At 36.6% G+C, this 12,140-nt stretch overlaps 1 protein-coding gene across 1 annotated transcript in view; it reads left to right on the top strand.

Annotated features, from left to right (window-relative positions):
- The first annotated feature begins 1,886 nt into the window (after positions 1-1,886).
- dst (dystonin) overlaps positions 1,887-12,140 on the top strand; it is a 202,274-nt gene continuing 192,020 nt past the window's right edge. The window contains exons 1-3 of the mRNA XM_079855818.1: positions 1,887-2,142; positions 2,495-2,529; positions 3,040-3,216. Of these exons, the coding sequence (XP_079711944.1) occupies positions 1,962-2,142; positions 2,495-2,529; positions 3,040-3,216 (393 nt within the window). The 5' untranslated portion in view covers positions 1,887-1,961. The remainder of the gene's footprint in view (positions 2,143-2,494; positions 2,530-3,039; positions 3,217-12,140) is intronic.

Below are 12,140 nucleotides of genomic sequence, written 5' to 3'. Positions count from 1 at the left end.
AGCAACTATACGTCACTAAAGTGCGGACTTGTAGGAAGACCACGAGTGCTTAGGGTGCCATTTGGGACAGGGCCACTGTTTCCTATGCAATGACTTTAGCCAATCACAGCAATGGCCTTCACTGACCAGCCTTAAAGGAGCCGCGCATTAAAACGGATCATTTCAGACAGAGGGTCAGAATTTTCTGCATATTGTTGTGAAATATGCAATTATTCTATTCTAATTATGCCTTTTGGTATATGAAGTACTTATGGGTCATAGTAAACCACAATTGTAACTGTATTAAAACGTGGTTTTAAAATGAAATGTAGGCCTACCATAAGTTGTTGTTAAACAATTTATTAAGAAAGTGTTATATACTGTAAAACACTTCATTGTAACCATATATTGAGAAAATGGTTTATAAAGAAAAACACTGCAATTGTTGTTGTAAAGTCATTTATTGAGAAAATGATTCATAAAGAAAAACACTGCAATTGTTGTTGTAAAGTCATTTATTGAGAAAATGATTCATAAAGAAAAACACTGCAATTGTTGTTGTAAAATCATTTATTGAGAAAATGGTTTATAAAGAAAAACAAACCACACTGAATATTGTAAGCATTTATTAAGCATATAGCAGAGTAGAGAGAAACTGAAGGTGTATTGGAAAGAGCTTTGCCAAAGAAAGAAGAAAAATGCAATTATTACTGTCTATAAGTGTTGCGGACGACACAGAAGATACAGCGATGAAGAAAAGGTCCAGAAGAAGGAGGACAAAGAGGCAAAGGCTTTAAATAAGGGGGTTTCCAGGAGGGGATAACCAATGAATAAGTTTTAGGGAGTTTCCAGGAGGAGATTTCTGAAGATGTCAAAAAGTTCATGGACTTTAAAAAGAGCTGGAATGACATGTCCAGTCAGAGGCAGATTCATCAAGGACGGCCTCTCCAGTGTTGGATGCCTTGCCATTGCGCCTCATGAAGATGAAAGCTTGTAAATTAATTGGTTTTGATTTAGGCCTACTTTTATTTTTATTTTATATATTAGTACCTTTTATGTAAACTACTTAACCTGTATTTAATAAAAAATATATATCATTGAAATTAAGAAGCTCGCCTGCCATAAGTCTCTGTTTTACAAAAGATTGAGCTGAACTGACCACGAAGTCTTCTGTGATCTAAATATTGTAAGTATGGAAATTCAAATGCTTATTGTTTAGGACAGATTTGACTTACTTTACCTAACCCGAGAATAATTATAATTAGGTAAAAGGTGTTTAAAATTACGCACCATAAAACAATACATACTGTATATATATATATATATATATATATATATATATATATATATATATATATATATATATATATATATATATATATATTGTTTTCTTTGTGCAAAAAACTTTATTTAGATTATATAAGTGTACTTTAAGGAACATATTATAAATTAAAAACATAAAAACATAAATAAATAAATAAATAATAATAATAAAAAAAAACTCCATGTCATGACACCTTTAAAAGACCATTTTTTCTTAGTTTGAAGAACATTTTAAAAAGTCACTAAAAATCCTCAAGCCGATTTAAAAATGCAAAATTTCGAATTCCACTATAACGACCTTTTTTGTGGAACGGTTCCATGTGTGTTAAAGATTCTATATGGAACCTCAGGCCAATAAAGAGCCTTTATTTTTTCCGAGTGTATCACGTGGGCATGTGAAGATGCAGATGCTCGTCGCAGAGGCGCTGTGTTGGGCTTTGCTGAGCTCAGATGCTGATGCTGATGATGCCCTGCATGAGCTGTAAAACAGCGGCTCCTGCTGAGTCATGGCTTGTTGTGGTCCATTACTGAAGTACAGACACCATGAGATAGATTATATGTCGGGGTCCTACAAGTGAGGCATCACAGCATGAAATAGCCTCACATATTTACATAAGGAGAGGAAGCTACACGTGTAGGAGTGGCTGTCCTACATCGCAATGATTGCTGCGGCTTTTTTGGTCTTATTGAGACCCTTAAGTATTCAGTGTGTATTATTGCTGTTATTGCTTTTACTAGGAACAGTCGCCACGATTCTGTTTCTCTGTTGCTGGCATCGGAAGCTCCGTAATGAGAAAATTCCCATAAAAGCTGCGCTTACGAGGCGTTCAAGGAGTCGTGGTGAGTAGACGCGTCGCATTATATGTCCACCTTTAGCCTGTATATACGTGTTTCTATAGCATGTCATTGCGATAACATGCATGCTGCATGCACAACCTCAGTATTTATTTGACATTTACATTCATTCTTCGCTTCGTATGGGTTTAAAAAGAGACTGTCGTCGATGCGCGCGAGTGCGGCATGCGAGTGCGCGAGCCTTCATTATTCATCGTTTGTTGTTGTTGTTGTTGTTGTGTACTTAATAAAGTGTGCTTTATTTCAAGACCAGACAAAGTTATTTGAAGAGCATCTCTGAGACACAATGTGACTGAATGCATGTGGGGTTTGTTTCAATCATTCCCATTTGTTCTAGAAGCTGGTTTCCGGCCGCATCATTTTCGCTCTGAGGTAAATCTCTTTCTCTTGCTCCATCTGTCAAGGTCATAGGAAGCAGAAAAGTAGAGCAAATCATTGAAAAAATAATGAGATTGTCACGAAATGTTCCCTTTTGTTTGATAGATATCTAGTCACTTTCATCTTGATGGAGAAATAGTATCCTAAGCAACTGCGTGAAATGCGCATTGCGCATGTGTGACCGATAAATAATTATATGTTACTTTTTATATAGGCCTAAACATGTCATGTTACCAAGAAGTAAATATAAAAAAATATATAAAAGTAAAATAAATTAAGAGAGAAATGTTAACATTTTAGGATATGGAAATAAAATGCAATAATTTGTAGCATTTCATATTTTGTGTGATATGCAGTGATTTTTGTTTTGTTTTTCCTGAACCTTTAAAAACGAATAATAATAATAATAAAAAAAACATTAACAACAAGTATCGTCATTGTCATAACATAATACAACAATACTCAGAGTCGATATGCAGTGATATTATGGTCATTGTTTGACAGGTATGTCGTCACAGTCCACGTCATGTGAGGAGAAGCGCGCGCGCGCGCGTGTCTGAGGAAAAGCCGCTGGTCGAGAGCGAGCCTGACTCGAGCGCGTGCGTGAGGAAGAGGAGGGTGAAGAAGAGAGTCCAGCCTGATTTTTATCACTCCGTGCAACTCACGCCCACACGCAAACCAGTAGGTATATGCTGACTCATAAGACATTTACTCACAGCATGCGTGCCCTGTCCCTGACCTGTAAATAAAAGAGAGAGTGACATTACCCAACATAACATTATTAAGAACATTGAAAAGTATATTTTCTAATAGGTCTAGTGTTACTTTTCATTAAAAAAGTAATAATTTGACTGTTTGATTGTATACCCTCTCCAAAAGTGAGTCAACATGAACTCAAAATTGACCTTATTTATTTTCTTAAAGGGGTCATGACGTGTCTTTGTGCCATTAAAGCATCCTGCAAGTTTCTTCTAGAAGGCAAAATTCTTATAGATTTCTTCTTTAATCTATTTAACTAGCGTTAGTAGGGTTTAGTAAATTGAGTTGTCTAAGAAAATGATTGATAAGACATATAGGCTAAATAGCAGTTGACCTTATGTTTACTTTATTCACTGACACTGATGAAAATGAAAAGACTTTAAGTCAAAGGAGGGGAAGAGACAGGGCAAGATAAGGAGACGGAGAGAAAAAGAAATAGTGATGAGATGAGGAGAACAGAAACTGAGAAATAATACTGCCCGCTCACATGGGTTTAAAGCTATTCTTAACCATTTTTGGCCTTCAAACGTCTTAAAATGCACAGATGTAGATCTGAGAAATCAAAACTTTTACGTTTTTAACTTTACTCCACGCGCTTGAGTCTGCCGACAAGAGGACAAATGAAAAAATCCATGTTATGACCCCTTTAATACACAACTCTGCTTTTATCATGCATGATTCATCTGTGATAAAAAAAAAAGGGGTTGGAATGACGAGATGGCAGGATTTTCACTTTTGGTTGAACTAACCCTTTAAGTGGTTAACTCAGTTTGCGTTTCTCAGTCAGTGATTAATAAATGGTGTGTTCAACTCATGCTGGAAAGATCACATTTATGAGCTGAACGCACATGAACGCACACCACAAAGTGGTAAATACGAGTGGGAAGCTCGCACTGTAAAAAATGAATCATGAGTCTTGTAATTTTCATTAAAAAAATTGAGGTGATCATTAAAAATATTATGTATATTTTATTAAGAAAATTGTGGTTCAGTGTTTTATTGAAAATATTGAGAACATTTCACTAATAACACCAAGAGATGCATTTTTCTATTTTTTTAAGGAAACATACACAATTTTAAGGCTTGAATTGAGGAACTGATAAACCTCATAAAATTAAGGAAAAGGGGCTACCTATTTATTTTAAGAGAATTAGCTCATTTATGCGGCTTTATTTAGAGACACCATTGTTTGTTCCCAGCACATGGCTGGAAATGGAGAGTAAATCTTGAAATTAAGTGTTATTTCATGTGTTTTTGAGTAAAGGGAAACATCTGTTAATGTTTAATGTTCAGGTATGTTTGACATTTGTGCAGAAGAGTAGGGCTTATGGTTAGGTTGTGAATAACTGCATTTATTTAATATTCTGAAGCATATTGTTTTATAAAGTCTGCTAATGATAGTGCAGTAACAAGTTTGATTCTGTGCTGTTCTAGCAGTATACGGTCTTTTTATAAAACAATATATCTCAAAGTTAATTATAAACAGGTCATATCCATTCACTTGACTTCACACAATTTTGAGAATAAAAAATACTTCAAATAAAAAAGCACATTTCACTAAAAAAATTGTAATTCATTATGTCATAGACTAAATAAATTAGGGCATTTTACATGATTTATTCAGGTAGATTCCATGAATGAAATCAAGCTTTAACTATACTCAAAAATATTATGTGTAATATTGTTACCATAATTTTTTTAAGTAAATAGCAATAACATTTTTTACAGAGCGGGATTTTCTTTAAAGGGGTGGTATAATGCCCTTTTCACAAGATGTAAAATAAATCTCTGATGTTCCCAGAGTGTGTGTGTGAAGTTTTGGCTCAAAACACCCCACAGATATTTTTATATAGCATGTTAAAGTTGTCACTTTTTGAGGGTGAGCAAAAACGCACCCTTTATGTGTGTTCCTTTAAATGCAAATGAGCTGCTCCTCCCAGCACAGGGGGCGGAGCTTCAACAGCTTGTGTCCTTTTACCTCACACACACATGCACTGAAAATTTCAAAAACTTTTAGCCTTTTATGTTCAAACCGGAGTCAGACAATGATGGAGAGACAACATGTAGAAGCAACAGGACATTTCTGAATGGTTAGTTGATGAATTTATGAAGCTGATGTGTAGATATCTTCTAGTCATTGATTAGCATATTCTGTCATGATAATCTATAAATTGTGTTCAGGGGGCGGGGTTTATGTAAATTCTAGGGTTGGTGATGTCACTAACCCGGGAGGAATGTGGTGTAGTCTCTACCAGCCGTTTGTTGTAGTCCTTAAAAAGCGATTTCTTTAAAAGCAAATATCTCCCTTTGCTTTGAACTCTTGTCTGAGTGTTGTAACTTTCCAGATGCTGTTTATGCTCAAACAGCAACATTTCACATTTACACATTCATTTAGTTAGAAAAGTCAAATCATAATCAACCACCCCTTTAAGTCCAGAATTTATGATGAGAGAAACATCAGTGAGAAACATGGCAAAATACCACAATAATTATAGATATTTAGCAGTGACATTGTCAGGCTTTTTTTATTTGCATGAAATAAACTAATTACCTGCACAAAATGTGATAGCATTGTCATATAACAAAATAATATGCAACAATAAAGTTTATCGTGGCTTCATAAATTAATTAAAAAGATTAAAAAAGATAAACACACCTGATGTACATTCAGTGTTCTTCATTTTGTAGAAGTAGAGTTTACAAACCTTACTGTATTTTAGTGTAGTTAATTAAGAGAAAGTGCCATCTTGCTCCGACGAAAGTGACTTGCACCTGCCGTCGTAAACACACACTTCACACACCTCGTAAACACACACGTCCCAGGAGCACTCGAAGCAACACTACAGTTTCACAGTTGCCGTGATTTCCTAAATGGTATTTAAAACCTGCAAACTTGAAAGTGCATCTTAACTTCAGCCTTATTGATGTTGTGGAGATTCTTCTAAATATAACCAAGATTTCTTCTTTTAAACTTTTTCTGCTTTGAACATTCAAATTATAGAGACCTCGCGACCCCCTCCGTTTATGTGCTTTCAGTTATGTCTTATTTTTGACATCAATCATGAACTACAATGTCTGTACTTTTGCTTGCATGATCTTTTAGTACTGACACATAATGGTCAGGATATACCAGATTTTTAAAACAAACTCTGTAATTGCATATATGTAGAAATTAAAGGAACAGAAATTGAATTGAATGAAACACGGTGAAATGTGAGCTGTCAGCTAGAGACCTGCAGGACTCGTATGAAAGGCAGGAAGGCGATCAAAGGCTCTTTGTAAGTGATATTTATACTTGGAAAAACAGGATGTAGATGCGAGTGATTTTGCATACGAGAATTCAGGCTTGTCAGGCTTTCTCGAAATAGGCCCTTCCTTTTAAACAACTTTACATAATGTATAATTGCTATTGAACGGTGCACATCTCATCTCGCAGTGGAGAGAGGCATCGAGCATTACTAAACATATTCCCCGAAACAGTTCTACTGTAAAGCGGCTTATACTGATCTGTGTTATACCGTACAACAGAGCCTGATCTCTGTCTTTGGAGACTCAGTCAGTATAGGACATCTGAATGCTCAAGATTACAAAAAGTGTTGCACAACAGTGTGTGACAGTATATACTGCATAACTGTATATGCTTTATTTGTATGTACAGACATCATACAGTACAAAGTCAGAAACCACTTTGCAAATCTGGGATTTTTTTCTCCTTCATTTTATCCTGGAAATATACAGAACATTTTAGGAGTTTGAAAGTAGTTAAATATGTAGTAAAATGTCTAGCTTTCTTTTTGTACATTAGATCAGATTTTCTTGCTTCAAGCTTCATTTGCATGATACACATTTGAGGATGTTAAAGTGCCCGTGTTAGGCTATTTTAAAGGTTCCTGATTGTTTTTGGAGTCTCCTATAACAATGCAGCCAAGGTAAAAAAACACTTTAGTTTTCTCATAACATACATTGCAGAATCACCTCATTTCTCAGAGTGTCTGAAAACGGTTCGTTTGAAGATTCAGTCCCTCTTTCTGAGAGCCTGCTCTGCTCTGATTGGTTGGATGGCTCAGTCTGTTGTGATTGGTTGAGCGCTTATAGTGCATGTCAGAAATGAAAAGCCCTAGCCTAGAAATCTAGACGCACCCCAGCGGCAGCAAAATGTATTTTGCAGCCAGGGCAGTCTAGCAACTCTCCATTGACTTTCGGAGCTGCAAAAACCTAAATTGGGTCAGGCCAATCACGTCGTGCATAGAGTAGGCGGGGCGGGCTTAACATAATGACGACAGAGTTGCGACGGTTCCCTGCTTCTTGAAAACAAAGAAGAGTTGCTGCTGCTGGCGAACAGTCTTTCCAATCGGCTTTGGCCGCGACTCTGGAGGACTTGGAGTTAAGTTTTTCTTTGAGAAAAGAGCAAAGAACGGCACTTAAGTCATTCTTAAAAAAAGGAAGATGTGTTCGTAGTTTTGCCGGCCAGATATGGCAAAAGTTGAATCTATCAACTAGCTCCGCTGTTGGGAAAACGCTCTGGTTGGTTGAAGCGCTGTCCTATTGCGTGCAGAGGGAATTTGAAAGACAGCCGTTTATCCCGCCCCTCGGATTGAGCCGTGTCTATGGTGAGTTGCCAGACCTAACATCTTGATGTAGGTCTGGCTTGCCAGGCTAGAAAAGCCCGTTATCTGAATTTCAGTTCCGGATCTTCCTCAGCGCTTGATACACGGGCTGGAACGGATCGCAGTTGATCCGTGATCCGTACGAACCAGCCGCCCCAGGGTTCGGCACGCATGTGATTCACGGATTAACTGCTAAATTTAACCGTCATAGAGTTAAAGATTATAATTTGGACGTGTTTTGTCTTGACAATTTACCTCACATTCAAACAATTTTAAATTTTAAAGAGAGAGAGAGAGAGAGAGAGAGAGAGAGAGAGAGAGAGAGAGAGAGAGAGAGAGAGAGAGAGAGAGAGGTGTGTTTCAGATAAAGCGGTCTTAAGTGACAGCACACACCTAATAGCTATTCCTGCTGTTGTCTGTCACTAATATTAATAAAACCAGAAAATACAGCTTTAACAAAGATTAAACTATATTTAATTTCTACAGTGAACAAATAGTGTTATTTTACATTTAGGCTAAATTATTCATTTCTGTACCTGAATACTACTGTTAGACTTTGTAACGTTGTTATTTAGTATTCATCTCTGCTTGTAATTTGTGTATTAGTTCTTATTTTATTACTGACTGTTCACTTGTTTTAAAGTAATAAATGAAAAGCAGTGACCCCCCCCCCCCCCATATATATATATGTTTTTTTGTTTTTTTTGCTGATCCGAAAAATGGTCCGATTCGTGGCTCACAAACCGTAAATGATCTGAACCGTGAATTTTGTGATCCGTTCCACCACTAATACACAGTAATACGAATAGTAACGATGGGTCGATTTTTGCGTATCAATCCCAGCGCGAGTCCTCATCCTTTGGAAGTGCAGCAAAGTGGATTCTCCGTGGAAACAGCGTCTTCTCGACATGAACAACACGACCCAAACTCTTCCAGTCTCAGATAAACTATAGTGTTGAGGGCGGAGCAAAGGAGACCATATCCGCGGGCAGCCAATGAAGAACATAGGCTGGCATTATGCAAATTATGCCCAACAACACCATCGAAATACTTAAAAAGGCTCAGAAGAGACAGGCTCATTTCCTGAGAATACTTCAGCAAAGTCAACTGCAATGGAAACTTCTGGTGTCCTTCTACCGTAGAGAGAGTGTACTGACTGTGTACTGACGCACTGCAGTTCGGTGTGGACATCACAGCCCAGAAGATCATCGCTGACTGTCCGCCCTCACTGGAGCGATTATTTAACTTCTGTTGTCTGAGTAGAGCGGCTAACTCTCTGTTCTGTTTGTCCCGTTGCCCTCTGGTAGGCGTTTCAGGTCTATTGCATCATGGACTAATAGAGTTTAAGGGTTAGTTCACCCAAAAATGAAAATTCTGTCAGTAATTAGTTACTCTCCCTCATGTTGTTCCAACCCCGTAAGACTTTCGTTCATCTTCACGCATCACTCACATGACCAGCGTCGGCCAATAGTGAGCCTCCGTTCTGACGTACTGTTACACTACGTGAACTCACTCAGAGAAACACAGAAGAAAATGAAGAGTTGAATAAAGTCTTTATTTTTTGGGGGGGTTTGCGCACAAAAAGTATTCTGGTCGCTTGATAAACTCAAGGTTGAGCCACTGTAGTCACTTGGACTATTTTAAACATTGTCTTTACTAACTTTCTGGGCCGGCAAGTTTCGATCCCACAGAAGCCTAGGAGGAGTGAGACAGCTCTCAGATTTAATCAGAAATATCTTCATTTGTGTTCTGGAGATGAACGAAAGTCTTACGGGGTTGAACAACATGAGGGAGAGTAATTACTGACAGAGTTTTCAGTTAACCCTTTAAGTAGCTTTTAGCCCAGAGCTGTAAGAGAACTTAACAACACTGCTAAACACTGAACGTTTGATTATACCTTGAATAGTAATGATTCAATTGCTCTAATCATAGTTACGGGTCACTTTGTGACAACAATGTGCAATATCTTTAATGAAACTGTCAAGTCTCTGTATTGTAATGTGTTACATTTATGGTGTCTTAATGTTGTTGTGTTGTCATGTGTGGATGCACCGTACGGTTTGCTAATTTATTTCATTGTATAATACATACAATGACAATAAAAGGAATTGAACTGAATTGAATTGAAATTAGTGACATTGTTACGCAGGGATGAAGTGAGACTGAGTTACTGACGACTCGTTTCAGCAGTTCAGAATCAACTCTTTCTTTTATGAAACAGCAACTCTATTTGTCGCGCACTTTGATCTTTGAAACTTTGCAGAGCTTTTACATTCTCAAACAGCAGCAAATATTACACACTACATGAAAGGTAATATTCAAAAAAGCATAATATGGCACTTTAAATCATTTTTAAAATGAACTGCACTTTGTTTGTGGTTTGTTCTGTATAGTATAGTACATATTTACTATAACAGAAATGTAAGTTTGATTCAGTGTGTTATGCACCACATGCATGCTGAAACCTCAAGCACAGTATGTATTACATATTTAGTTTCTTTCAAATGTAGTGAAAGTAGTCTGACTTTATGATATTTGTATGTCTAAATCTGTGATTTTGGAAGCAACAAGGACGTCCTGGTGATAGACACAATCCAAATGTGTATAAACATTATATACTGTGTTTTTTTTTTTTTATTAAATCCAGTACATTGTATATGTGTGGACACTTGCTGAAACAGTTTATAGAAATTATTGCCATGCATATTACTGAAGTCTTTCAATGCTTCTTCAGTGAAAAACCAAGCATTTCTTTTAAACTTGGGAACATGTCAATATCAAATATTTGACAAAATATTTGAGTATGTGTTTCTTTCTCCAAACCCCACTGGAGCACATGCTGTCGGGCCGCAGAAGCTCTCTGACAGCGTGCCTCGCACCTGTTCACTCACATTCACACTTCACATGGTTTCCATTCTTAAAGCTGAAGATTGAGGGGACCAGGGAGAGTTGTCGGAGCTTTTACTTCTGTGAATATTTACACATGTTGTGTTTTCATGTTTTATGGGGAATTTCCATAGACATAATGGCTTTCATGTACAGACTGTATATTCTCTCCCCTTACACTAACCCTAACCCTTACCCCTAAACCTAATCATCACACAAAACATTTTTACACTTTCAATAAACATCACTTAGTCTGATTTATAAGCTGTTTTCCTCGTGGGGACCAAAGAATGTCCCCACAAGGACAAGGATTTTAGATATCGCCATCACACACACACACACACACACACACACACACACACACACACACACACACACACACACTTGGCAAAATATTACCAGTGCTACGTTTTACAACAAAATGCTATTTCAAAATTCAAGTTTATTTTAATGTGTTACTTGCAGTTTCTTTTTAATTATTTTAAAATTCATTTTTTTTTGACTATTTTTATTATTATAAATTATTTTTTGTGAAAATTATTTCTACACCTATTTTTCCCAATATAGGTTATTTGATGCCTTTTAACAAAATTTAAACACTTATGAAGAACATGATTTCACAAAAATCAAAAATGGAGAAGGTTACATCCCAGCTAGCAAAAAGTCGTCTATTAGACGTTGAATAAACGTAAATCTTCAACGTCTAATTGCGACTTTTCAACATTGAAAACAGGTCGATCTTCAACGTCTTGATGGAATATGTAAAACTCTTTACATTTATTTGAGATAATAATGAACATGGTTTGATAGTTTGTTTTTCTCCGTTATTTTAGCATGTATAACAGACTTATCCTGTCTTAGATGATCAGTTGAAAACACGTAGTCAAAGTCCGGCCGAAACTACTTAGTTGAAATCACGTCGTAAACCAATCCAAGGCGGACCGACTTATTTTCAACCATATTTCAACGTTGAAAGACGGTAATTGTTTACTGGGATGCAAAAAGATTAGCTTTAGCTGGAGAAACAATATATTGAAGATTGCAGCAAAACGAAATTTATTAATGGGATATTTCACTGAAAAATCGTATTGTTGTTATTTTTTAATGTCGCAGCATGACAGCCGCGCTCACTATGAATTGTTGTTTTAGCCCATAATAGAGCAGAGTCAAATTCTTCACAATTTCTCCTTTTGTGTTCCATGGGGGGAAATGTAAACAATGTAAATTATGTAGTAAATAATGACAGATTTTTTTATATAGTCTATTTGTTGAAAGACAACTAAATAAAGTTATCAATTTTTGATCAACACCAACATTACTTTTTGTTGAAATTGAATGGTGCACCGGTGAGAT

This window comes from Squalius cephalus (assembly GCF_949319135.1).
Source record: "Squalius cephalus genome assembly, chromosome: 21".
Lineage (NCBI taxonomy): Eukaryota > Metazoa > Chordata > Actinopteri > Cypriniformes > Leuciscidae > Squalius > Squalius cephalus.
The sequence above is the reverse complement of the archived record's forward strand: the minus strand, read 5'-3'. Positions and strand labels throughout refer to the sequence as shown.